Source organism: Melospiza melodia, chromosome 9, assembly GCF_035770615.1.
Source record: "Melospiza melodia melodia isolate bMelMel2 chromosome 9, bMelMel2.pri, whole genome shotgun sequence".
Taxonomy (NCBI): Eukaryota; Metazoa; Chordata; class Aves; order Passeriformes; family Passerellidae; genus Melospiza; species Melospiza melodia.
Genome location: NC_086202.1, coordinates 16946111 through 16970542, shown reverse-complemented (window position 1 = coordinate 16970542; position 24432 = coordinate 16946111). Strand labels below are relative to the sequence as shown.

General features: G+C 40.6%; 1 protein-coding gene across 6 annotated transcripts in view; it reads right to left on the bottom strand.

The window, feature by feature from the left end:
* Nucleotides 1–24432, bottom strand: part of PANK1 (pantothenate kinase 1) — a 34893-nt gene that overhangs the window by 1699 nt on the left and 8762 nt on the right. For 2 of the 6 annotated variants that reach the window (XM_063163539.1, XM_063163540.1), the window contains exons 1-6: nucleotides 24161–24416; nucleotides 16287–16639; nucleotides 7834–8087; nucleotides 6136–6312; nucleotides 5614–5737; nucleotides 409–534 (exon numbers count right to left, since the gene is read on the bottom strand). In XM_063163539.1, coding sequence (XP_063019609.1) covers nucleotides 409–534; nucleotides 5614–5737; nucleotides 6136–6312; nucleotides 7834–8087; nucleotides 16287–16639; nucleotides 24161–24416 — 1290 coding nt within the window. Of the gene's footprint in view, nucleotides 1–408; nucleotides 535–5613; nucleotides 5738–6135; nucleotides 6313–7833; nucleotides 8088–16286; nucleotides 16640–22758; nucleotides 22820–23694; nucleotides 23788–24160; nucleotides 24417–24432 lie in introns of those variants that run through there. The other 4 variants (XM_063163541.1, XM_063163542.1, XM_063163544.1 and 1 more) reach the window with 3 other exon arrangements.

Sequence of the window (24432 nt, the reverse complement as noted above, 5' to 3'; positions counted from 1 at the left end):
TTAAAAAAAATATTACAACACCATAATACTGATGCTGTACTGAGGAAGGGCAATTTCCATTATGGACTTGTCCATCTGGTACTCACCTCAAAATTATGCTTACAAAAATGAATTATACTTGAGGTTCTCTTATACCAGCCCACACAAATGAACATTGTTGCTATCAGGGTCAGAAAGCAAATAAGAGAAATGGGCAATGTTTAACAATACATATCACAAGATTAGTGATCAAACCAAGGAGATAACAAGTAGTATTTTCAAATGAATTTGTAAACTAAATAACATTTATGCAGAACTTGGCTTGTGCATTCAATTCAAAGCAATGGCATTTCTCCCCTTTCAAGTTCACCAAAAAAAGAACTACAAGAATTTTGTACTTACAAATGGAAGTTCAACACATTTCCTTACCTCATGTTCCAAAAAGAGAGCTTTTAGCTGTCCCTTGGACCAATAATCCATAGCATATGCTAGCACCTTCATAGAAATCATATTAATTCTGAGAAAGTTGCCAACAAACACCACCTTGTCGATATTCTGTAAAATTGAATTTGAAAAACATATCAGAAAAGTTATATTCAGCTACATTATTTGCCTCATTTAACATGTACCTCTGCCTCTAATACCAAGTTAAATGGGAATTTTAGGTTACATTTAAATACTTTAAACTGAAAAGTCAAAAAATATTGCAGTTTCTGACCACTAAGTAAGAGACATTGCAGGAGCAGGGAGGGGCAGAGTTTTATTCAAAAGAAAGTGAGAAGCTATTATCATAGATGACCAATATTTGTTTAAAATATCGAATAAATGTCACAACCTTCCCAACATGACTCAGATTATGAGCTTTTTGGTGGTGGTGTTTGGTTTTTCTAATTGCATATGGCTGCACTGAAGACATCTTTCTCCCCTTGCATGTTAAATGATGCAACTTTCCAGAGATCACTATGATTATTAAATCCAGACGGAGAACCTCTGAAGGGTATCTGAGAACGATTACATAGAGATGAGAAGGAGCATCTTTCATAATCTATTATCAGGAGTGTGACTCCATTTTCAAAAAGCAAGTGAAATGGGGCAACATAATAATACTTGATATGTATGGCATTCCTTTGTTTCAAATCTCATTTGAACTCAGCTTTCACAGGAAATGAAGATTTTTTGAACCATCAGCACTAGGCTGCCAATGAGAAAGCCACAGACCATCTCCACTTGTATGTACACCACTACAGAGAGCAGTGGTTCTGTGTGGTGTTTAAACAATGCCCCTATCTTACCAAGCCCAGTTCTGCCTGTTATGCACAAATTTTCACTTGCATTTTGCATTGGAGTAAAAGATGATGTTCACCAGACACTAGAATTGATCTAGAAGATTCAGTGGGAGGCCACATCCTGGAGATAAAAGCTTTTACAGGAGTCCTGAAGAGCCCTAGAAAAGCATCTTCAAGAGCCTTCTGTAGAAGTTTGCCAGAAAGGCTGCCAGGGACAGGAACTAGAATTAGCAAGGGTTACCCCTCTGCATTGATCCAGCTTTATAAAGCCCAGCATTGGCTCTGCAGCAATTCCTGTGCTGCAGCCACAGCCGTGCCATGCCCAGGACTGTGCCTGTGTCACAGCCCAGGGACATCCCCACTGCAGTGCCTGTGTCACAGCCCAGGGACATCCCCACTGCAGTGCCTGTGTCACAGCCCAGGGACATCCCCACTGCAGTGCCTGTGTCACAGCCCAGGGACATCCCCACTGCAGTGCCTTTGTCACAGCCCAGGGACAGCCTCACTGCAGTGCCTTTGTCACAGCCCAGGGGACATCCCCACTGGAGTGCCTGTGTCACAGCCCAGGGCACATTCCCCACTGCAGTGCCTGTGTCACAGCCCAGGGACATCCCCACTGCAGTGCCTGTGTCACAGCCCAGGGACATCCCCACTGCAGTGCCTGTGTCACAGCCCAGGGACATCCCCACTGCAGTGCCTGTGTCACAGCCCAGGGCACATCCCCACTGCAGTGCCTGTGTCACAGCCCAGGGCACATCCCCACTGCAGTGGCCAGGGCTGCAGAGCCCATCCCCAGAAAGCAGAGCTCCTTCACTGGTGTGCAGACTGAGCAAGGGCCAGCCCTGACTGCCCTCAAACCAAACACAGCCACACAAACTTTACTGAAACCATTCCCCTGCAGTCACCTTTCTCCTCAGACCCTGCAGCCACATCAGCATGCATTGATACTCAGGAATTTATGAATGAAAAAAAGAACTTCTTAAATTTCAAACTGCTGCTATGGAACATGGCCAAGAGCACCCTGCACCCTTGGCTGAAGCAGTTTTGTCTCTGAAGCAACTTCAGACAAAGGATGGACAAATACACAACGAATTAATTTCCTGTACTGCCATAGCATAAAACTCATTAGAATTAGAATTTCAATTTCACATGCATATGATTTTTTCTGAATATAAAAACAAAGCCACTGTTAGCAGAAGCAATACCTAGCACAGAGTATAAAAATTACTGCAAATTTTGAATCTACAAGTACTAGTTGTATCTACTAGAGTAACAGTGTAGACCAACATGCAAATTTCAATTTTGTTTCAAACATTCCTTGAGTTGACAAGGTGAAAACTGTATTAATATAAACTTTCCTAAATTTCTGATCTGAACTAAAAACAAGTTTAGTGTTTTTCAGAAGCTGAAATGCTACTCTTAAGGGAGTCTTGTCAATTTAATTTTAAATTATCCACTGCTGAAACTTTCAAAGCTGAAAGACAGAAATCTTAAACTGCTGAAGAGATGGTAGTGACATGTTTATTTAAGCTAATCAAATTACAGCAACCTGGAAAAGACATGCACTCTTTCACTCTGTGGGGTCTTGTTAAATTGTTCAACTACCCTGCAGCAGAAAGCTGTAGTATAGCATAGCTATAATATAGCTTTAATATAGCATATTCACATTATTTACCAGTATAATTGAATAGGGAAATCTGTATCAATAACACAATTAAAACCTGCACATATTTTTTGCAAGGCAGCTTGTTCAGATGCAAACTTACAAGTTCTGCAAGTAAGGAAAGTATAAACCAGGAGATCAGTTTCCTTTATGCAGTTCTGCTGTGCCTAGGACAGGCCATTTCAAAGGGTCTGTGGCCAAATGGTTCCAGACTATGGAATTTTTCTACCCTATTGCCAACTTTGTGCAAGCAAATTTGCTTTGAAGTTTTGCAGACAGAACATTTCATTTATTCCCCAGCCTCATTTTTTTCCTGCACATATGCAAGTCATTTTCAACACAATATTAAAGCTGCAATCATTGGGAAAAACTTATCAGAAGTCATGCTTCAGGGCATAAATTGATTCTGTCAACCTAAAAGTGAGCTTTACCATAACCCTAATCTAATACATACAAGCTCCACAAAAGAATATCATATTCAACTATTTATTTAGTTCTTATTTGAGGATTTGATTCATAAGGCTTGCTGAAAGTAAGAGCCATGTCTCCCAAAGGCAATTTAGGTGCCTAGATTATTTAGCAGAGTGACAGCATTAGGTTTTTTCCCCCAAGAGCAAGCTGTGTGAAGATTAGCTTACTTGAAATGATACTGCATGTTTTTATTTTTAATAGTATGTAAAGCAACTAAATGAAGTTTTCATTCTCTGAAACTACAAAATCATTTACTTCAGGTGTTGGAGAAATTTTGCTTTGACACTGTGAAATGAAGAATATTTAACACATCAATTCACATTCCTCCACCAAATTCTATGGATCACACCAGTTTTTAAGAGGCCCGCCCCCAGAACAAAGATGGTAGGAACTTTTCACAGTGACTCAGAAGCATTAGTTTCATTAGCAGCCTGTCTCCTCCTGTGTGGTTGCCTGCTGCAACTCTCCATGCTTTGATAGCCCTGTACAATGCTGCTTGAACTCCATGCCACAAGGCAACACTGTAAAGAAGCTGAAAGCAAAGAGAACACTCAAAGAGAATCATCCTGACTGAAAGAGTCAAATTGTCAAGAAAGAAAAAGTAAGCCTGTAGCCACTTTTCAAATGAAGGAAGGTTACCAGTGGCATTTGATAGGGGCATACACTGCAACTTGTGCTGATCAGGTCCTCCAGAGAGGAGTATGAGCAAAAAACATAACAATGGCATACAAAATCAAAAGAAAATTAAAAATGAATAGCATAGCAGTGCTGAATAGACTTATATCCCACGATTGAGGGAAAAATGGCAGATGAAGTTTAAATTTAAAGAGTGAAATGACACAACTGAAAGGGGGAAAGATGCTTGATTATGCAGACACAATGATAGGGGCTCCTAATTAGCCACTTTTAAGATGACACCATGGAGGGATTGTTGATTTTTTAGAAATGAGTTCCATGCTCACAAAAATGAAGTATTATGAACTGCTAGCAAAAGAACTCTGAACACAAAATTTATCCATATGCCATCACATAAATTATTGAGCAATGACACTCTGAATATCATATAAAGATCTGATAATTCAACCTTAAAATTACAACCATAAAAAGATTTAAAAGACAAAATGAAGCAATGCATAAAAGAGTGTCTTCTCTTTTATTAGGTAAGGAGACTAAGCATTAGGACCTTTTGTCTTGGAAAGACCAAGAGGGAGAGGAAACAAAGGTTGATTAAAAATCAAATCAAAACCCACACCCACAAAAAGCACTCGTGATTAATTATTTACTATTTCTGATAAAGCCATAAGCTAGATGGGACCCAATAAAGTGATTAGATTGCAGTTTGTTGAGTTCCTTGGGTTTGTTTTGATCAATTTTTCTGGCTCTGTGTGTTGTTGATTAAAAATATAAAAGTGGCAGCAATTTTTTTTCTACCAATAGAATGCTGTGCAGCTAAAACATCTACATATTTTAAAAAAATCTATAAATTCATTATCTACTCAGAGCAGATGAAAGGTATTAGTTACCACATAATGGTAAAGGATGAAATCTGCAAATAAAAGCAAGGGCCTGAATGTTTGGGTTTGTGGTGGGGTTTGTATTTGGTTTTTTTTAGCTGCTGGAAGCTGTAGTGCATGGATGGAACAATCCATCCCTATTTATCATGCCTAATGAAAAGAACGTAATAAGCATCTGACAGGAGTCTCGGAAGGAAAATGAACTGAATTTTTCCTTTTTCTTACACAATGCAATGGAACTTGCATCTATCCAAACATTTAACACAATACACAATTTTAACCCATCCTGCTATGGAAACAATCCAAGCAAAATAGTATTCAAAATAAATTCTATCTTGCTATAGTAAAACCTGTAAATAGCTACAAAGTAACAGAGTAATAATTAGCATTAAAAACATGGTAATATCTATGCATTACAGCTTGAGAACAAGTGAACACTCCAGGCTGAAACTCAATGCCTTGAAGAGGCAGTTACAGACAATTTTTCTCCCCTCTTCTGTAGCTTTGAAGCTTGAACAGCCTTACACTTTACATCAAAGCATGCACATAACGAGCCACAAGAGTTATAACATGACATTAAATACATGCATATTTACCAAGGCCAGTGACACACCTACTATGTCAGCAATTTGCATTTTTGCATGCTGATAATCTCACTATGTTGTCTCCAAAGATTTTAAGCTCATGGTAAATAACTTACCTCGTTCAGTGCACACATGCGAGCGATAGAACCGATGTTGTTGGTGATGGTGACCAAAGTAGCTCTGGCCAAGTCCTCTTTACTGATGGAATCTCTCTTTTCTTTACTCATCATATGACCAAAGCTGTGTGAGGAAAATCATGCCTTTTAACATGAGATATTCAGGGGTGATAAAAGCCCTTAAAATTTTATCATTTAGCAAGCTTTGCTTAGATTTGATAACCATTCATTTGTGACAGATTTGAAATGTGAAAAGGGATCTCATTAGAAAGGCAGAACAATGAGTAAGGACACTTCTAAAATAACTGTAATTTAAATGGAAGCAAACGATATGAGGCATTACTTACAGCTGTTTAAAAAAAAAGAGCAAAAAGTAGGTGAGAGATCAAAGGACAAACCCCTTGACCCATGGAGTGACATTTCCACACGGACACGGTGCATAGTCCAGGGATGATGCACTCAGTGTAGCATGCATAGGAAGTTTCCAAGGGCCTGCTTACAAACAGCCCAGTTAACACACACCTGGAGGCTACAGCAGAGCCCTGAAGGCCAAAGCGCTCGTAGTCCCCTCCGTAGATGTCCTTCACCAGCTTGTCCACGTTGGTGCTGTCTCCCTTCGCGGCCATTTCCAGCGCTTCTTCAAACGTCTCGCAGCCAGTGAGCAAACAGCACAGCCCCAGGAACGTTCCTCCTCCAAGGCTGCAAAAGCACAGTCCCTTCAGCCCAGCTCTCACCACAACCCTTCAGAGTGCCACTGACAACATGCTGCACACAGGTGCCAGCTGCATCTCAGAACCCCTCCCTCGAGGAGGGAACACAGACACTTTGCAATGAGTTCCTATTTAACACAAGTGTGGTCTTAACTGAACTAGCCTTGAGTCTTTAATCCTTGAATAGGAGAATTGTACTAAAGGGTTAGCTAAGAATAAGGTCCAATCCAGTACCTCAGATACCACTTTGCTATTTGTAGCACTCTAACAAGTTTTCTGCACAAGAATAATTAACCAGCAGAGCACTCAAATGACTGAGGAAAGAATGAACAGTGAACAAAGGTAAATCTATGAGGGCTGGCAGCCAAGACAGACCTTGTTCCCCTAGCCAATGGCAGAAAGCATTCTGGTTGGCTCCTTTTCAAAGCAAGCCCAGCATCAGCCCTGAATGTTCTTTGCCTGAAAGAACTCTGAGCAAGGAGCACTCACTTGAATATTTTGTAAAGGCTCAGTACAATATTTACTGACTACATAAAATTAGCAGGGATTATTTAACTGCATAACATGTTGCTAACCCATTAAGGCTCTACTTTGAACTTTTCAGTCTTACAGACATGAACTTCAACTTAGTAATCTCTACATCCTTCCTCATTCTTTCTTGGCCACTGACAAAGCTTATTTGCAGCGCCTGCAATCACAGAGACTGGAGCCACTGAAAACAAGGGGATCAGTGAGACACCACACTTGCACTTCATGAAAAAAGCACAGGAGGTCACAGAGGTCACTGTTTATTCTGTGCTCTTGGATTATTGGGTTTTTCAGAACACAACTCACAGAGCTGTAGTATACTCAGTATTTGAACAGTAGAAAGCTCTGCACACCAGCCACAAGACAGCACTGATTTCATCACCTATAACAAGTCAACAACACCCTGCAGTCATGTTTTTCCTTCCACAGTGGAAAGGATTAGAAGCATGTCTACCAAAGATACAAAATCTCTGTGCTTGAAAAAGACCCAGAACTACAAGAAATCCAATGCCTCCCACTGAACTTGTATCCGTCCATACTGCAGACAGAGAAATGGCTCATGGCTACCATTGTGGCAAGGATATGCCCTAGGTAAGGCAATAGAAGATATGTAATTACATCATGTGCATTTTACAGGAGAAACTTTGTATCATGCACCAAAAAACAGAATGCAGGGGAGAGAACACTCATTTGCTGGGACAGTTTTATTTTGGCAATTCACAGCAAGAGATAGGAAATAGGTAAGAGCACCAACAAGAGGCTAAGACAGGTGTAAAGTTGAACAGATCAATGATTTCCCTGACACAGATTCTCTCTCTGAAGGTATCCTAGGATATTTTCAGCCTTGCTACTGGTAGACTTTTAAAAGAAATGGGAATACATGCACAATTTGGAGCTGTAGCTACCGATCACATTCTCTAATTCTATCTGTTCAGTTGTGAAGGAAAAAAAAAACAATTAAAAAAACCAAAAGTAAATTTACCTGGATCCTGTAACTCTTTTATAATTGTCCTTAGAATACACAGCTAGGATGCTGACCCCTGAGCCTATGTTAACCAGCAGCATAGGATATGGATTATCAAGGCAGTAAGGCTTTTTCTGGCACTGTTCAGGATCTGTAGGATTTTCAAAATAATAGCACTCTGGTTGGCCATTGAAACCAACAGAATCAACATAAAGGAGGCCCTGGATCAAACAGTCCAATTCATCCAGTTTATAGAGCTGTAGATCAGCCATCTGTAAAAGAATAACAAGAAATTAAGAAACACACATTTCCTAGCATAACACAACACTGAGAAGGACAAAAGGTTCCACTGGAGCACTTTGATCACTTTAATAGTAACACATTATGCTATTTAAGCAGTACAAAGATCTAAGCATGAAGTCTGAAATAAAAATTCACTATCTGGCTGATGACAGGTACCTCCCAAAACCAAGATGTGCTACACAGTAATGCCATCTAGTTCCTTTGCCTTTGAGACATTCTGGGCTCTGCAAGCAGGAGTATTTCTCCTCCTTCATATTCTGATGCAATAAGTCTTCCCCCTCATTCCCAGCCCAAGAGGAGATGTGCTCTGCAGCTTTTGAGCAGTATCTGACATATGCCTACACAGCAGCATTCCTCAGGATGCAAAGTGCTTTACCTCATCATCCAACCACATTTCCCAGCAGTTTAATGAAATTTTCGATATAATTAAGACGTTCATATTATGTAAATATGCATTAAATATACAGTGGGGTTTTTTTGTACATATCACTAGTTATTCTGATTAATTTTTAAATTACAATGAGCACTTTAAAATGCCACATGAAAAAGAGAGGCATAACCCCTATGTTTGGTGAAAAAACATATAAAAATCCAAACAAAAAGATTGTCAGGCCCATGCCCCCAGCAGACTATAACTTACAGAGAAGGCAGATAACCAGTAACAAGAGCTGACAAAAGACATTCCCTCTGAGATCTTGCAGGTCACCATGACTGTACTTCAACAGACATGTCTACTTGCCACAGCATTCTATTCACTAGAATTATAAATAACATCCCTTTATCAAAATAGGATACATTGACCAACTGTGGAAACACTCCTTTTCGTTGTTAGGCACAGGAGAGGGCAAAAAAAAACCTGCAAAGATGCCCATCCAAATCCTGAGGTCATTTTCATCCTCATGCATGCAAAGCAGGTCATGACTAACTGTACTTTCTAGCAAAACAAAAAAAAAGAAGCAGCAGAGTATAATGGAGTTATACAGTACACAGTTGGTTCTTCAGTATTTGCACACTGCAGGATGTTTTCCTAACAGCTAATGGAGAAGATTTACATGGGTAGCTATGTGCTATTTTTAATTCTGGAAGCTATATTAAGTCACTATAAAGAGGGAAGATATTTCTGTGGAACAGGCATGGTCAATAGGTTACATTCTTTCAAGCTATTTAAATCTCCCCTGTCAAGACTTTGCTCTACTTGTACCCAGCTCTAGCTCGCCCTAAGTGAAAGCCATCCCACTCTTTGGGTCTGTCCTCTTGTTTTACTTGCCACTCCTCAGATCCTGTAACCAGGGAAAAGAAATAAGACCAAAAAGACCCCAAACCAGCAGTCTCAAAGACTCAATATAGATCCAGTTATTCATAAGACAAGTGAGAGAGGTGGAAATAATTTCCTCTTGTTTCCGTCTTTCCTCCTGCAACTCCTGCAATCCCCCTTTTTGTTTTTTTTTGTTACCACATTGCTACATGAATTAAAATTATAGACATGCAGCATAAAAGACTTGAACCATTTAGCTAGCAAATAGAATAAGCATCATTCATGAGAAAAAATTTTTCAAGAAATGTTACAAAATTCTTAAGGGTACTTTGCAGATATTTTGGATTTAATGAATTTCTATTAGACCACAAGCTGCTTTTGTCTGATCCAGGCTACACTTTTACACTCAGGTAAGCACTAGCCAGAGACCTTGCAAGACACAAACAAGTAATACAAATCAGACCAGAACACTTCTGACACCAGTACAAAACCATAGGCAAACCCCTCGATTCTACAAACTCTCCAGTCACCTCACCAACTCTGTAAGAACAGAACGAGAGAAACTAATCAGCTTCTTTCCCAAGCACTACACATAAAGCTTTTATTAGGTCCAGCCCTCCATGTATAAAAGACACACTAAAATGTGTTCTGCTTTTTATAGCTCTGTGCTATATTTAACAGTTGATATACTGTAAGCAGAGAAGTCCTATTACTGCTTTCTTTTATGTATGATATTCATAGCAGACTGAAAAACTATTTTCCTGTGTCATTGAACAGTCTGGTTTTGATTTTTGGAATAATCAACACAGGCATCAGTATTCTATGTCAATCCACCTTTCTTCAGAGAATCAAAAGCTCTGCAGCCACCAGACACCCAAGGCTCCAAACAGCTTACTGAACCAACACTGTTCTTATTTCTAAACAGAAATTAGGGCAAAGTTTCAAGAAATGTAGTAACCCAGTCTTGTACAAGAAGCCACAACTGAGCCATGGTCACAATTCTGTCCCTTTCCCTGCATTCACAACTGTGTATTTGCTCCCAATGTCTCAAAGCACCAAAAGTGCACTCAGAATAGAGGCACCTGTAACCATTGTAACTAATTTACAAGTAAGCAAATATTTCTTCCTGCTGCCATAACCTGACCTACCACACTCTACTCATCCTCAACTTTCAGCTGTTCAAACCTCTTCTTAGAGGAACCAAAGTTTATGTGCAAATATGCATAACTAAAATGGAAGATGTGTCTAGAAGCACATTTTAATTGGATGCTTTTCCTACAATGTTTACAAAATGCATTTGCAGGTATTTTCCAGCCCTTTATAATTCCTACCATGAAGGCAGACAGCAAAATGGTCAACTTACCCTACTCTGCACTCCTGTAACTATATTTAGCACAGTGCCTCTCTAGAGGTTATGTCAGAAAGTTGTGCTATGAGAAAAACAACTGCAGAACAAAGTAGTGTACAGAACCCTGAAGGGAAAATTTATCATGATTACAGAGGAACCACACGGACATTTTTTAAAAGAATAATTTTTCTGCATTATAGCCAGACTGTAGATATCTCTCTTCTTTTTAAGACTGCTTTTTAAATACTGGGCTAGGGAACAAAACACTTTAGACCTCAAGAAACTCTTCAGGACCATCAAAAGGAGTGACTTAGGACTTCAACCATGCTTGCAAGCAGGTGCCACACACCAAAAGAAAATAGCCAACATTTCCCCCATGACCTTAGCATCACACTCCTGAAACACAGTTGATTTAGGATACAAAAGGTCTGCTGCTACTGTGTACAGATGCTATTCCAAGAAAAATCAAAGACCATCTCTTGTACTCTTGCAAAAAGTGTTGGGAAATTGTAGTACTTGACGAAATTTAGACTTGGATTTCTTTGTTGTTTGCCTTGTTTTTTAAATAGTGTAATAGCATAACATTAAAAAATCATCTGTATTCAAGTATCAAGCAGTATAAAAAGAAAAAACATGGTACCAGCTTGTCTGTGCTTTCAAATATGGAAGCACATGTGTCAAAGACTTGGATCCCATTTGTTTCTTATTATGGGTGAGGAAATACATCCACTTCAGCAAGGTGAACATGAAAGAGCCCAGTCCTCTAGAAGTGAGCTGAAGGCAGCCATGATATACTTGCTCTGGGGTTGAAGTCTAATGTATCACCATTGGTGTGCAGACATATTTTCAATGAAGGTCCAGCTCATGAAACATTTCACCCACTTTTACTGTATTCTGGTGAACACAGCAAAATCTGAGCCCAGATGCAGTTGCAAGTTCATTTTCTGCTTAGACTTTCAATGAGAAATACGATTTTTTTTCTGTAAAACACCTGTTAGGAACACAGCATCTGGCAAGTTTTTAATTATCAATTACAACAGCCTCGTTTACTATGTCACTGTGGCTTTTATGTCTGCTGGGCATTGCTCCAGTTTTTATTTCTTAGAATAGCTTACAATCTAGCTTTTTCTTCCATCTCTTCTATTTTCACAAAGACTTTGCTTTCTTTATATTTTGATTATCTTCACTTCAAACCCCAACCATGCTACTTTATGGAGCTGAAAATACTCACATTCAAACAAGACAAAGCCTAATGCAAACAAACTGCAATTCCAACATTCACTGAGGCAGAAGATGCACTCTATATCAGCTTTGGGCAAAAAAGGCACTCATCAGGAATCCTGTGCAGAGCTCTGCCCCCTGGCACAGGAGCCCTAAGGATTTCTCCTCTCTCTTGGCAGAAAGAGATGCACATTGTTTCTCCCATTCCCTCTGAAGAAGTTACTTTACCCATTCTCTGGATGCCTCTTCAACTCCAGCCCAGCCCCTACAGCCTGAGCAGCTGCCTCCAGCCTCCTCAGCAAGAAGATTTTTGAGTCTCATACTAACTGTGAAAGAGTTACACAGCTTACTCATCCTACAACACAGGACAGTGAGTTTATTTATTTGTTTTAAGATTAACACAGTCTATAAGTCATCTTCAGACATTCAGCTCATAGCACAAAGTCAAGCCTTTGAATTAGCTAATAACTGGCACAAGAAAATCACTATCCAACAGCCAAACTCACTTTTAAATAATTTTCCTTTATGGGAAGGTCAAGACCTGAGTTTGAATCTGTGTTGGTAAAGAGATTTCCTTCCCCTGTCCCAAATGTTCTTGATTAAGTGATTGGGTGTTTTTAGCACAGATGCTGCTCCCACTGAAGACAGCAATAAAATTTCTATTAAGACAAGTCAGATTCTGCAGGTGTCTGTTCAGGAAAGGAATACGAAGACCCCACCTTTGAGCCACTGCAATCAACAGAAATTTTATAACAGAGCAGGTTTTAATCAAAAGTCTGAACAGTCCTTCCCCTCATCCTGCCCATCCTTTACATTGAGTCGCTTTACAAAACTGAGTGGCAGCCTAGAAATTTATTCCTCATTACATTAACATCAAACTCCTGTGCAAGTCATGTGTCTGTGCTATCATGGAGGAGCCAGAGAGAACAGAGAGATTCGCCTCACAAGAGTAAGTCTAAGTACTCCTTACTTTCACAGAAGCAGCTATTGAGCATTTACAGAATATGTGAAGTGACACAGCTGGGGAAAGGAGGAAGGATTATCAGAATTAGGCTGCAGATTCATCCATGCCTTAACATCACTGTCACCTGAAAATAAAGACTGCCAGCTATAAAGACCATTCAGAGTCTTTCAGAGAGAAGGTAAAAAAAGAACAAAAATGCAAGAAAAAAACCTCTAGGCTGGAAACAGTCCTTTTGGTGAATTACTTACTGATGCTCTCTTCAATGAACATTAAGTATAACCATATGGTTGGTAAAATTATTTCTGTGGTCTAGTTTAATGAATAGAGTCAATTTTCCTACTTCTAGGGTAAGCACTCAGATGGTTCAGAATGAGTCTCATGATTTGCCAAGCTACTGGCTGACAAGAGATCCCACATACTTCCAGCAATCAGCAAGCAGACCATGGAGACTTCCTCAGGTATCCACCTCTCCAACACTGCAGGGAGGTGAGACAGCTAAACCTAGGTAGCTTTGTAGATTTAGTTGCCTTTTTATAGAAAAACAAACAGTCTTAAGGTGAACAGATTATGTCTCACCATTGTATGTTATTTTTTAATACACAAAAGCAACAGAGATGTCTAGATCAAACCTATTTAACTCATTGAGGGATTCAAAACCAGACAAAGGAACAGAGACAAGTAACAACAGGGTATTTGCCTCTCTATTTTTAAGGAGAAAAAACTTCTATGATCTTAGAAGGCTTCCTTCCTTGGGATTTGAACATTGTTTTGCAATGTATTGGATCTTTTGTCCTAAATCTATGCAATCTTACAGTCACATTGAGAAATACTTCGAAAAGACAAGTAACTTAAAAGCCTATACAAAGGAAAATAAAGGGCCAGAACAAAACCATGTTAGCTAGATAAATGAATTTACTAACATTTAGCCAGATTTTTAAATTAAAATAACATTCACAAACATACCTTAGTTTTTCCACACTGCTTCTAAGTAGCAAATAGCATATAAGGCATTTTACAATACTGAAATCTGCAGTAGCAAGATTTAGACTTGGCACATATTCTCTACTTCTAGAGGTGAATTAGTGGTCAAATACTTGAAACAGGTATTTCAGAACTTTGACAGAGCAGTCCTGAAGCTGTTGTCCAGTGTCAATTTATACACAGCAGAACACACTGATAGCCAGCTGCTGTTACCATGGCTAATGAAGTGTGACAATTTAAGTGCCAGTACCCAGAACATGCTGACCTTTGAGAGAGATTAAGCAAGCAAACCTCCATGTAATGGATAATATTCTGCTTCTGTAATTCTCCAAGGATATTACTGTTTGAGCCAAGAAACACTCGCTATAAAGGAAGCTGGAACAGGAACTGGATAGCTGGAAGAGGTGTCCGAAGCACTCACTTTAGTCTAACTGCACTTCACTGATAGCTTTATGCCAGAAAACTCCCCAGCCAGCCTTTATAGGGTTTGTCTTAAACTACCTACAGGTGTTGTAGCACACAGGATGTTAACAACACTGCAGAGGTGTGGAATTTCGTGCCTAAGTCAACCAGTTATTTGCTACGTGGCCTCGTATTTGTGTTTAATAGTTGGCAAAACAGCCCCAACTCCTCCAGCCATTGCTTCCCCTGCTCTATTGACTATATTGCAGCTGAGATGAGACTGATCCCTCACTGTGGATTGCATATTTACAGCCTGTAAGGCCAAAGCTACAGAGAGAAATGTTCAGCTCTGCAAGCTATCAGGTAACTTACGTTGAGTTCCACAGCTGTGGGAGCAAGGAACATGAACTTCCTTTGTAAGCACCTGTAGCTGTTATTACATGATGCAGGAAGAATGAATTTGGAGAGACTGACCATTCCAAGGAGATAGTCAGCCTCTTCAGAAAGTCCTCAAGTGACCTCCCATTGTCACTAAAGAATGTGGCCTGAACCATTCCCAGGAAATAAGATACTCAAACACACCTCAACTGAGGCCACACTGACTAGAACTAAAACTCACTGTGGTGCCAACATCCCTAAACAACACAAGGCAAACACGTTTTTGAGGACTTAATCATCAGTAGACTCTAACTTGTAAGGGATTTTCAGTCAGCCTAAACAAGAAATCTTGCACTAGTAGTGGACTACTACACCAATTCAGAAACTTGAAAATCCTTCTTTGGACATGCAAACAGTCTAATATTCACTGAAAGTGACTGCAAAACAGCCTAACAGTTGGAATTCATGTTGAGCTCTTAGAGCATTCTTTATCCCAGTTAGAATCCTGGTCATATGGTATGTGAGGATATTGATGATGAGAGGGTATTTACAGAGAAAAAACCCTCTTGTACAGCAGGGATGAAGCCTGGGAGGTAAATTTGAAGCTCACAGAGCCAAGGACTGTAGTAAAGAGCAGCTGGTGATTCAGTATGAGAGCTACCTGGATGGAAGCAGAGACAGAAAAGCAGCTGTCACCTGCCATACCCAGTAGCCATCCCTCTCCCTCAAAATCAGGTCAAAAGTTAGGGACACAAGTGCCAGACCCACCAGTCAAGTAAATAATTCGCATTAGTCTTAGTGACACTGTTCTGGAAAAATCAGATTAGTCTCTTTTTCACAGAAAATAAATGGAGATAGGTCCCAATACAGACAGATGCACAACAGACAACTGCCTGAATGCTTTTTCTCTTCAACATGGTTTGTACTACAGCTCTTTGATGCTTCTGCACTACAACCAATTTTTGAAGAGTACTCTTGTGCAAAACTTCACATTTACATCAGCTTCTGGAGTTCCCTGCAAAGGCTATTTTAAAATCTTTGGGGATCTGAGACCTACTCATCTCATGAATTGCCTTTCTTTAAATGGCATGCTCACAGAATTGAAATCAAAAGCTCACTGGTATTATTATGTTCCCCACACACTGTCTCTCCCCCATGCTCCAAGAGTCTTCTGGACTCTTGACTTCAGTCTGTTTGAAGGTTAATACAAAGGGAAGGGAACTGGAATCAAATCTCCAGCCTGTTTGGTTTCATATCTGGTTTCCAATAACCAGTTAGCAAGTACCTGTAGTGTCAGGCTTCTAGGCTGTCATAACATACACTCAATTGATTATGAAGCATCTAATCATCACAGCCATAGTCTAAAACAACTCCTCCTTTACTAAAAACATCCTGCACAGCAACACTTCAGTAGAACAGCCAGCAAGTAGAGTACCCTTCCCTCCCCACTCCATGTTCTCAGCAATGTCACCAATTAACAAATGTGAATTGATTCTGTTGCTCCTAATCAGTTAGGATGGACTAAAAAAAGTTATTTTCCCAGCAAGTTTTAATAGATGGGCTCTCACAATGTCTTTCCAAAGTACCTCCCACCGAACCCACGTGAACTGCTCACGTACCGTTCTAAAGTCTTCCTCAAACTTGTAAGCGCCACCTCCCGTGGCACAGAGCGTAGTGTGCAAACTGGAGAAGTTCTTTTCACTGCCCATCTGTATGAACCTGTGCATGGCACAGCTGGGGAAGCGGATAAAGTGCAGGTTTCCTTTGCGTCCACACATAGTCAAATTTTTCAGTTCCAGGTGCACATCGCGAATGCCAGTTTTACCATAGGCTGTGTTGGAGGTCAAGTATTTCCTAATGCTTTTCAGGTTTTCCACCTCCTCCTGCTCCTCCTCTGCAGTAATGTCCTTAGGTTCAAAGTAGACCAGTTTAACCAACGTTCCACCGATATCCATTCCAAACCATGGGAACGCTAAGAAAAAGGGGTTAGGGAGGAAAAAAGAGAATGTCACTAAAAATAGACAGAGTAGACAAATCACTTAAATCATTTGCTGAATGACAATTCAGTGCAGTCACAGTAGCAGTATCTATTCCTGAGAACTGGGAGTCATGCCCAACTCATATGCTTTAAACACATCTCTAGGTTAAGCCTTCATAAAGCCGCAGTTAGGAAAAAGAATAAGGAAAACCTCAAAATATTCTTGTCTGAAGAAGCAGGCTTTAAAAAAATGAAAACATTTTTTCCCAGGAAATCATTTTACTCTTCAGTCACCACCTCTTGACAGAGCACATTTACTGCATTTCACCCAATGGGTAAGAAATGAAATGAAATTGTATTTCACCCAATAGGCTCCAATTCTGCTAAGAATTAAGGAGACGAGGAGGAAAAAGAAACAACAAAACAAACAGGAGAAGGAGATTTCTCAAGTCATATTCCCACTGTGTAACATCTACAACTGCCTTTCCAAGCTCAGTCAGAATTTCCACCATCACAAGGCTGTGTCTGGAGAGGAGCAATACAGAGGTCCCATTATGCTGGGGGCCTCCAGACCCCAACCCATCAGAACCAGCAGCTCTGTTGGACTGCAACACTTGTATATAGCAGTCAAAAGTGAGCTGGCTTATGTTCAGTGTTTACCACTGACAGACCTGTCCTTTGAGTGCAGACTCCCTTTGCTGGTATATGTGTTAGTCTATCCCATAATTATATAAGAAACGCCACTATTTGCTTCTCAGCTTGCCACAGCTGGCCTTGGTCCTCCAAAATCTTCATTTTGGCAATAGCAGAAGAAAATGACTTTAGAGAACAGCCAGCAGAAGACAGTAACTGAATCAAGCTGGTCTACCTGTTCCACTTATATATGCATACATTTTAAATAGTAAGCCAGGTAACTTTATGAAACAATAAGAATTGAGAATACAAAATCTATATACAGGCACTGCAGATGGAGGGAGCTAGCAATGTTTCTTAGAAAAATTAAATTAAAAGTACTGAGTATATGATTAACATCTAAGACACACTTCTAAAATAGCAGGCCCACAGTCACCTTCCTGCTTCTCAGGGAGAACCAGACAGACTTGCTAGAAAAATGATTCTACCAACTAGGGCATCCCAACTTAGTGTTGTTAGAAACTTGAAACCATAAATACCATATGCATAGCTATTTTTTCTGCCAATGAACCTAAAAATAAACAACTTGGGGCAAACACTTTAATAAGCATAGGAAGTACTTCTCACACTGTCCTTCCTCATGTGATCACAGATCACAATTAAGTTACTCATCTTCAGGCTGAAAGAGGCTTAGTCTTTTTTTCTTACCCTAAGTGTCTCAGCATCAGCTGGCTGAATAATTTGAAAGTCTAAATTCTCCAATTTTTAATATGCTCTCCCTGTCCAAACCAATCCTTAAATGTCAGACATTTAAAACAGTTATTTCACTTCATTGCTGTATGCCAAGAAATTGAATCATCAGTTTCTCCTCCCAGTTCCCCATGGACAAGGCAGGCATAATGCATAAACTCCAATGAAGTAGCTGTTATCTGTTGTAAGGGCTAATTTTTTTCCATGCTATGCAAGCTGCACAAAGACAGTGAAATTAAGTCTAATTTGAGGTTTATCGTGCTATGCAGATACATGAGAGTTCCCTGAAATGGGAAGAATTCAAAACAAGTGTGTTTAAAACAGGCTTTATTTAAAGAAGAAAAATATGTTATGGACTAACCTGCAACTCAAACACTTGGGAAAGTACAAGGTAAACATTTATGTGAAAGCTGTCTCATCCACACTGCACAACACTGCAATGCAGTGGAGCTCAGGCTGCCAATCCCATTAGTGATTTACACAAATCTTTAATAAAGCTACTGAGAACTTTAATTACCTGTCCCACTGGAACAGTAAGTCTCCTCCTCAGATGTACCTTAACTATGCAAGCAGGAAGTTTCATTTTAAAAGCAGCATGGTTGGACTACGCAATACAGAACCAGCCTGTAGCTAAGTATAAGCCATTTTCCATTATTTTGCACTAAGGGCATAAAACCTGCTCCACTCTACCTGCACCAACATTTGTTTGAAAGCCATAGTGTAGATTTCATCTTTAAAAGAGGCAAGAAGTGTTCCATCCTCCTATCAAACATAAGCCCAGCAATAAAAGTGTTAAAGTAAGCACTAACAGCTGAGAGTTATTCATAAATGACTGCCAAGACATTTCACTTTTCATCTTAACATTTTAAAGAGTTATAACCAAGTAATTCACAAAGTACTGTAGAAAACAGCTATGAAGTTTCTTCAACTCTGCATAATTCTTGGGATAGCTACACATAATGCTTGCATTTATAAAGCGAACAGAAATACCAGGACACTTTTTTTTTAGTTGATTCTCTCTGTGAATCTAAGTTCCTTTCATTTTGTTGTGAGCCAAATAGACTGCTGCAGAAAGAAAGGAACTTTTGCTTTTAGAACACCAGCAGTTTTCTTCAGCACAAATAAAGAGCCCAAGATCAGACAACAAAACCAGATATTTCAGTTATGCAGAAAAACAGCTTGGTATTCTTCTCAACTTCTAATACCAGCTCTCTGTTGGAATTACTTGCAAAAATTCAACAACCATCTTGACTAGTTGACCAATCAGAAATTAAAGTCTCAAAGTTTCTAACAAGTCACACTGAAATTCATGTAACTTTTGCACAACTGGAGTGAGAGTAGAAACACCTCAGTATTCCAGTGATTATTTTAAAATGTATCCATTGTATCTCTTGTTACTATCAGTATGTTCCAAATCAAAATGCACCACTGACCCACCATCAGTTCTTTTCCATATCTATATGAAATTCATATCTCAACAGGTACCTATACACTTCAACCTTCCTGGTTCCACTGAGTGTGGTGCTAATGGAAGTGTGCACACAGACTGAAGGTGCTCCTGGGGTTTGCTGCCTCTGTGAACACAGAGCAAGAGGATTCAGAGGCCACCAAAATTAACAGAGCCTGCCCAGAACTACAACCAGGGGCTATGAAAGAAAAGTGTTTCTGTAGGTAAGTTTTCCATAGACTTGAGGGAAAACGGGGAGAAAATTGTGGAGGTTGGGGGGTTTTTTTGTTTGCCTTGTTTGTTTTTGGTGGTTTTTTTTGGTTTTTTTTTTTTGCTTGGTATGTTTGGGTGGTTTTTTGTTTGTTTGTGGGGTTTTTTGGTGTTTTTTGTTGGGGTTTTTTTGGGGGGAGGGGTGGAAGGAACAGTGTTTGAGGTTTTCTGTTGATTTGTTTTAAACTGGAAGTCCAGCATTTCATTGATGACCTGAATAAGTGTCCCTGAATTACGAAAAGACAGGAAAGCAAGGAGGGGAAAGTAAAATCCATCCCACCCACACCTCAGGCAGTTAGTCAAAACTGTGTAATTTACTAGGAGGAGTAAAGACACCAGATATGTTGTAGAAATGCTCTCACAATGCAAAAAAATGCACTTTAAATTAAAATTGTCTGATAAAGCCAGTGAGCTGATTTCTCTCTTTTCAGTAGGTATGCAACATACCCATTGCATCAGTTGAATCTATAACTGTGGCAAAACTAGAACTATTCTACTGCATTGCTACACAGCAGTAAGTCAAAAATAACACTGTAAAATCTAGTTTTAGGTCCCACAGAACCAATACAGAAAGCATCAAGATGCATCACATGTTCTTAAATGTCTAGCATAAATCAAAGACTCTACTTATATATTTAAAAAAATTAATTCTCTTTATGTTAATAAACTGTGCCAACTACTTAGTGGTTTGTTGTCGTGAGATTAAAATCTGTACTAGTCCAAAATTTAGCTGCAGAAGCATGTGACAATGCAAACAGAAGGTATCTACAGCATTGCATAAGTAGGTAATCTGATGCACACCAACAGCTGTGTATCTGGGGCAAAGGTTCACTCACGAGAAATTCCATGACACATTTTACCTAGTTTCTGCATTAGCTCTGCACTATCAGGCCATTCCTACAAGGCATTATTATATTCAGATTTCAACACCTTGTATTTTTAAAAATCTTATGCTTAACACACAATATAATGAGGGCATGTGGAAAGTAAATATCAAAACACAACATTCTCCTCACAGACAAGAGCCAGGAGAAGCAAGAATGAGAGGGAACTCCTGGGTCATCAAGTAACGTTTACCCCCACTACAGGAGATAACGAAGAGTAATCCTTTTCATAAATTTAACCAACCACCACATAAGGTCAGCTGAATCTTTCTGCTCCTCAACATTCAGAGAGAGATTGTGCTTGAATCCTGCTGGTTAGAACATTCTTTTACCTGAGCCCCGGCTTTATTCATGACCAGTTTGCAGCAGTTCCTTCTTTTGCCAAAACTAGTTCAACTTATACATCTCCCTTACAATACCTGTATTTCCTCAAAGACAGACACAGTATTTCAATTTTTTAATCAATAATTTGAATGGTGGTATCAATACTCTGAGATCTTAATCATAAGTATCTCAGATGAAATACCTTAGTTTCAGCTGCTTTTCTTTCTGAAAACACATCTGTTGAAATCCTATTACTTCATTTACATTTCATTTGCATTGTTTGACACTTTGATGATCTAGGAAGTTCCAGTGCTAATTTGGTCCAGAAGAGGTGAGAGCCAAAAACAGTAACAGGTGAAAAAAATCAAAACAAAACACATGACATGACATAGTACTCTTACAGCTTCTGAAAGCTGATTTTTATTAAAAAAAATAAAGCTATAATAGCTTACACAAATTTTTCAATTACTTCTTCCTGTTTTACACAGCTATAAAAAATAAAATGGAAGCATCTTTTCTTCTTTGAATGAAACTAGAATATGTAGCTCAAAAATGTATTATATCTGCTTACTAATTAAAGCTTCCTCAAACCTTAAAAAGCTAGAGGTGAATCATGCACACATATCAGGTGAAGCCTTCCAGTTCATCTTCAGTAGCAGGACCATATTGAATGCCTTCCTCCTCACCAGAAGAGCAAACAGACAAAAGCCAAAAGTTGCAACAACCCCACAAAGAGCTCAAACCCAAAAGCAGAGAACTTTTTGTTAAAAAGGTGTGACCATCCACACAAATGGTTTATACTACCATAAACTGGTTTGAAAAAGAAAAGTGACACAAGCCTAATATCCCTGACAACCCATCTAGCTAAATGAAGGAAAAAAGAAAGCCAAGGCAGGATTCCCAGCAGAGGCTGCACCAGGAGTCCTCTCTCACTGCAGGCTTATCAGCAAAGCACACTGGAATCATGGGGAATCTTCCCTTCTGAGAGGAGAAAAAGACCTGTGAACATAGAATTCTACCTCACTTTGTCAGAAAGTAAAAACAATTAATGAAATAAGGGTTTAAAGGAATAACTACTGTGGAAAGATAGGTTTCATTTGTTGAAATATTGGGAAATGCCAATTATCTCATTAACTTCACCACCACACAAAGCAAACCCTGCAATCAATACTGTTCTCACATGCCATGTGGCAACAGCACTTCATTTTGCAATCTGTCCTTAAGAAAAGAACAAACATCTGTAAAGGTCAGGATTAAAAGCACCAAACAAACCAGTAAAAATGGTACTGTGTAGTATTCACTAGAGGAGGATGCAGTGGAAAGGCATGCAGGACCAGGACAATTTGAATAATAATGTAATGAATTTTGTAAGATGGTGACAATGTGCTATCATTATTGCCTGTATGACTAATACTAAATTTCAAACCTTTTCTTGTACAAAATAAACCATACATATTAAAAAGCTTATCAGCAAGCATTAATGTATTTTAATCAGCAAATAAATTGCCCTCAAAATAGTTCTACAAAGCACTTCCATCAGCTGCTGTTCTCATTAAAGCCTCATTTCACTAAAACTCCACACCTAAAGATTCAGTTGTCATACATCTTGGGCAATATAGTCAGTCACCTATGCTTTTTACTTTAATGGGATCTTTTTCCCCTCAAGATAGGATGGAAATTCCAAAGCCCTCATTCTTTCTTAATCAAGCGATTACATGAATCCCTAAAAGCTTGACTCTTTGCTTCAAAATAGTTTTTACTATTATGGAGAGTTTGATATGCAAGTGCTGACTCTCCTTACTTACACCAATCAAAATGCAAGCCAGTCCAAGTTCTGCAGGTTTTGTTCATGAAGAGGACGTGAAGCAGGATAAAGACTACCAAAACAGTTTGTGACAGAGAATGACTTGATCATTGATAGGTTAAATTTGATAAGAGGACTAAATTAACTATCAACAGGTATTGCAACAAGCTATCTTTTGTACTATCAACAAGCACTACACAATCAATCAGAGAACACTCTAAGGGAAAGTGGCACGAGTAGCTCACCAAAAGCATTGTAAAAGTCAGAAAAGGCACTGGCTAATATGCAGTCCTGTGAAAGGTGCAGCTGTTTAAGGCTGTTTCTGAATATTTTGTTCTGCTTAACCAGAAAAGTTTTTCTTTTAATACTCACTTCAAAACAAAGGAAAAATCCAAAGCCCAGAGTAGCTGAATGGACACTACTTCCTCCTGAGTAGAAACATCTTTAAATTTTGGCAGCAGGCAGCTGTGATCCTGACTATCCCTATTATCCTTCTGGAACATGCTGAACTTGCAACAAAGAACCAAACATTTGTGGGTTTATGTGAAGGGCTAGCAAAGTGAGAGTGAAAAGAAACTTCTTCCCTTAGATTGTCTTACTTGCAGGGTTTACCATGGAATTATTCAATACCTCCAAGTAAGCGAGACTACTAATCAATAAACCATAGAGTGTTAAGGAAATATAGAATCAACAAATAGGACGTTTGACTCAGCCTTGAAACCTAACCTGAAATAGACACGCAGTTCACGAACACTTCCTAAATGAGAAGCACATTACAAATTTCAGCTGTTTACAAACATTTTTCCTCGCCAGTCAGAATAACTTGCGCCGGGTTCCCAGATTCACTTTTTCCTTCATTCTAACAGCGTTCCGGAAAGGAGCACACACCAAGCCCGCAGAGCCTTCCCCCGCTCCCGAGCGCCCCGGCGTTACTCACAGTGTTTCTTGGGCACTATGAGCTTCATGCGTGCGGCGGGAGGCGGCGAGCGGGGCAGGACCCTGGGCACCGCCCAACGCGCTGCTCGGCACGGAGCGGCTGCTCGGTGAGGAGCGGCTGCCGCCGCCCGCCCGCGTTTGTGCCGGGCCGCCGCTCCCCGCCCGCCGCCGCCCCATTGGCGCAGGGCGGGCCCGGCCCACGCGAGAGCGGGGCCGTGCCCGGGCGGCGCCGCCGCATTGGCCGGCACGGGGCCCTCGCTCCGCCCGCCCGGCAGCCGGCGCTGGGGGGCGGAACGCCCGCGGCGCGGAGCCGGGCGGCCGTCAGCCCCGGCCGGGCGGCGCTCCGCAGCGAGGGAGGCGGCGCGGGACCGGCGGCCGCCTGACACCGGGCCGGGCTGCGGCAGCGCCGCGCGGCGGGGGCCGGGCCGGCGCCGCTCCCCGGAGCCGCCGCGGTCATCATCACTTACGTGGCCTGTGCCGCCGGCCCGAGTCCACCCTCCGGCGCAGCCTGCATTTCTTGGCCGGGGAGCCGTGGCTGAGCGGCGGCAGCTCCGGGCGCAGCAGCAGCGGGTGCGGCGGCTCCCCGCAGCCGCCGTTGCTGAGCGGCGGGCCCGAGGGGTGGAAGCCGTTCTGCAGCAGCCCGCCGAGCAGCGAGCAGGAGGCGGCGGCGGGCGGCGGCGGCCCCGCCGAGGCGGCGGCCTGGGCGCGGAGCTGCTCGCCCATGGCGGCAGCTTCTCCC